General features: G+C 20.3%; 1 protein-coding gene across 1 annotated transcript; it reads right to left on the reverse strand.

The window, feature by feature from the left end:
• Positions 1-167: 167 nt before the first annotated feature.
• PGSY75_1432900 (putative SF-assemblin) lies at positions 168-911 on the reverse strand (the record flags this gene model as incomplete). The annotated part of the gene is made up of 1 exon (XM_018788020.1): positions 168-911. A coding segment is annotated over one exon (744 nt), but the record flags the coding sequence as incomplete, so codon positions are not given.
• Between the last annotated feature and the right edge of the window lie 446 nt (positions 912-1,357).

Consider the following 1,357-nt stretch of genomic DNA (forward strand, 5'->3'; position numbering starts at 1 on the left):
ATATATATATATATTTATTTATTTACATATGAATGTTACATATTTTGTGTTTGCATAGTTATATTATACACAATATGTACATATTATTAAGAATCACGAAAAAATCAAAATCAAATAATATATATATATATATATATATACATGTTTGTATATTATATTCATCCTACTTGTATTATATCATCGTCAGATTGTTCCCTTGCCTTAACAGTCAAACTGAGCGCATCCTTGATCTCTTCTACTTCTTGTAAAAATACATTTTTAAAATTGACGTCCTCATCATTATCATAATTTAACAACCTATCACTTTCATTTTTAAGATATGATATATCATGTTGTTTAAAAGCAATTTCACTTTGTATTTTTCCAGTTAAGTATGCACTAATATTTTCAATTTTTCCATATAAGATATTATCTCTTTTTTTTTTATTATTAAGATATTTATTTATAACTAATTGAAAATCAGCTATTTCTCTTTTTAAACTTATCATATCTGTTTGAATTTTAGTAGGTATATCAACTTTTATTTGAGATATGACTTTTTCTAATTCCTCACACTTATGTATAATTTTATCTAAATCACTTGATATGCTTTCTATTTTTGTAGTTATTTTATTGAGAACATTATTTATCATATTATTTGCCATTTGTTCAATTAATAATTGAATATTTTTATTAGCATCCAATCTTTTTTTAACTTCTGAATTTATATTTCTTTCAATTCTTAAAATATCATATTTCATTTCTTCATAAAAATTATCACTACTGCAAGTGCTTTTCTTCTTATTTCTACCTTCATCGAAAAAATCAGAATCGTTAAATAAGTTCATATCATTTATTTTATTTCTCTCACCGTCATTTTTATCATCAAAGTGAATATCAGAGACTGTGGAGCTATCGCTGTTGATGGTCATATTAAGCAAATAAATAAAAGAAAAAAAGTAAGGAGATTTAAATGTTCAATATTTAAACTCGTGCATAAAAAACTTGGAAATTTTATATATTTAGAAATATATATATATATATATATATATGTATATTTTTTAATAATAATTGTGCTACAACATATGTGTACATATATCAAATTGTATAATATTATATATTGTATGATTCTTTTTTTCTTTTTCTTTTTTTTTTTTTTTTTTTTTTCTTTTAACCTCGTTACTATGTTATTTATTCTGTAATGCTAATTTTTTAAAACAAGAAAAAAAAAAACATCGAAATGTATATAAATTGTCTTTTTAAAAATATATGCACTTAATAGAATAATTAATTATTTTAATTGTTTTATTTATGTATTCTCTCCTATTAATTTATACTTTTATATATAATATATGTAAATGATTATATATGTATATTT

The sequence above is a fragment of the Plasmodium gaboni genome, chromosome 14, assembly GCF_001602025.1.
Source record: "Plasmodium gaboni strain SY75 chromosome 14, whole genome shotgun sequence".
NCBI classification, from domain to species: domain Eukaryota; phylum Apicomplexa; class Aconoidasida; order Haemosporida; family Plasmodiidae; genus Plasmodium; species Plasmodium gaboni.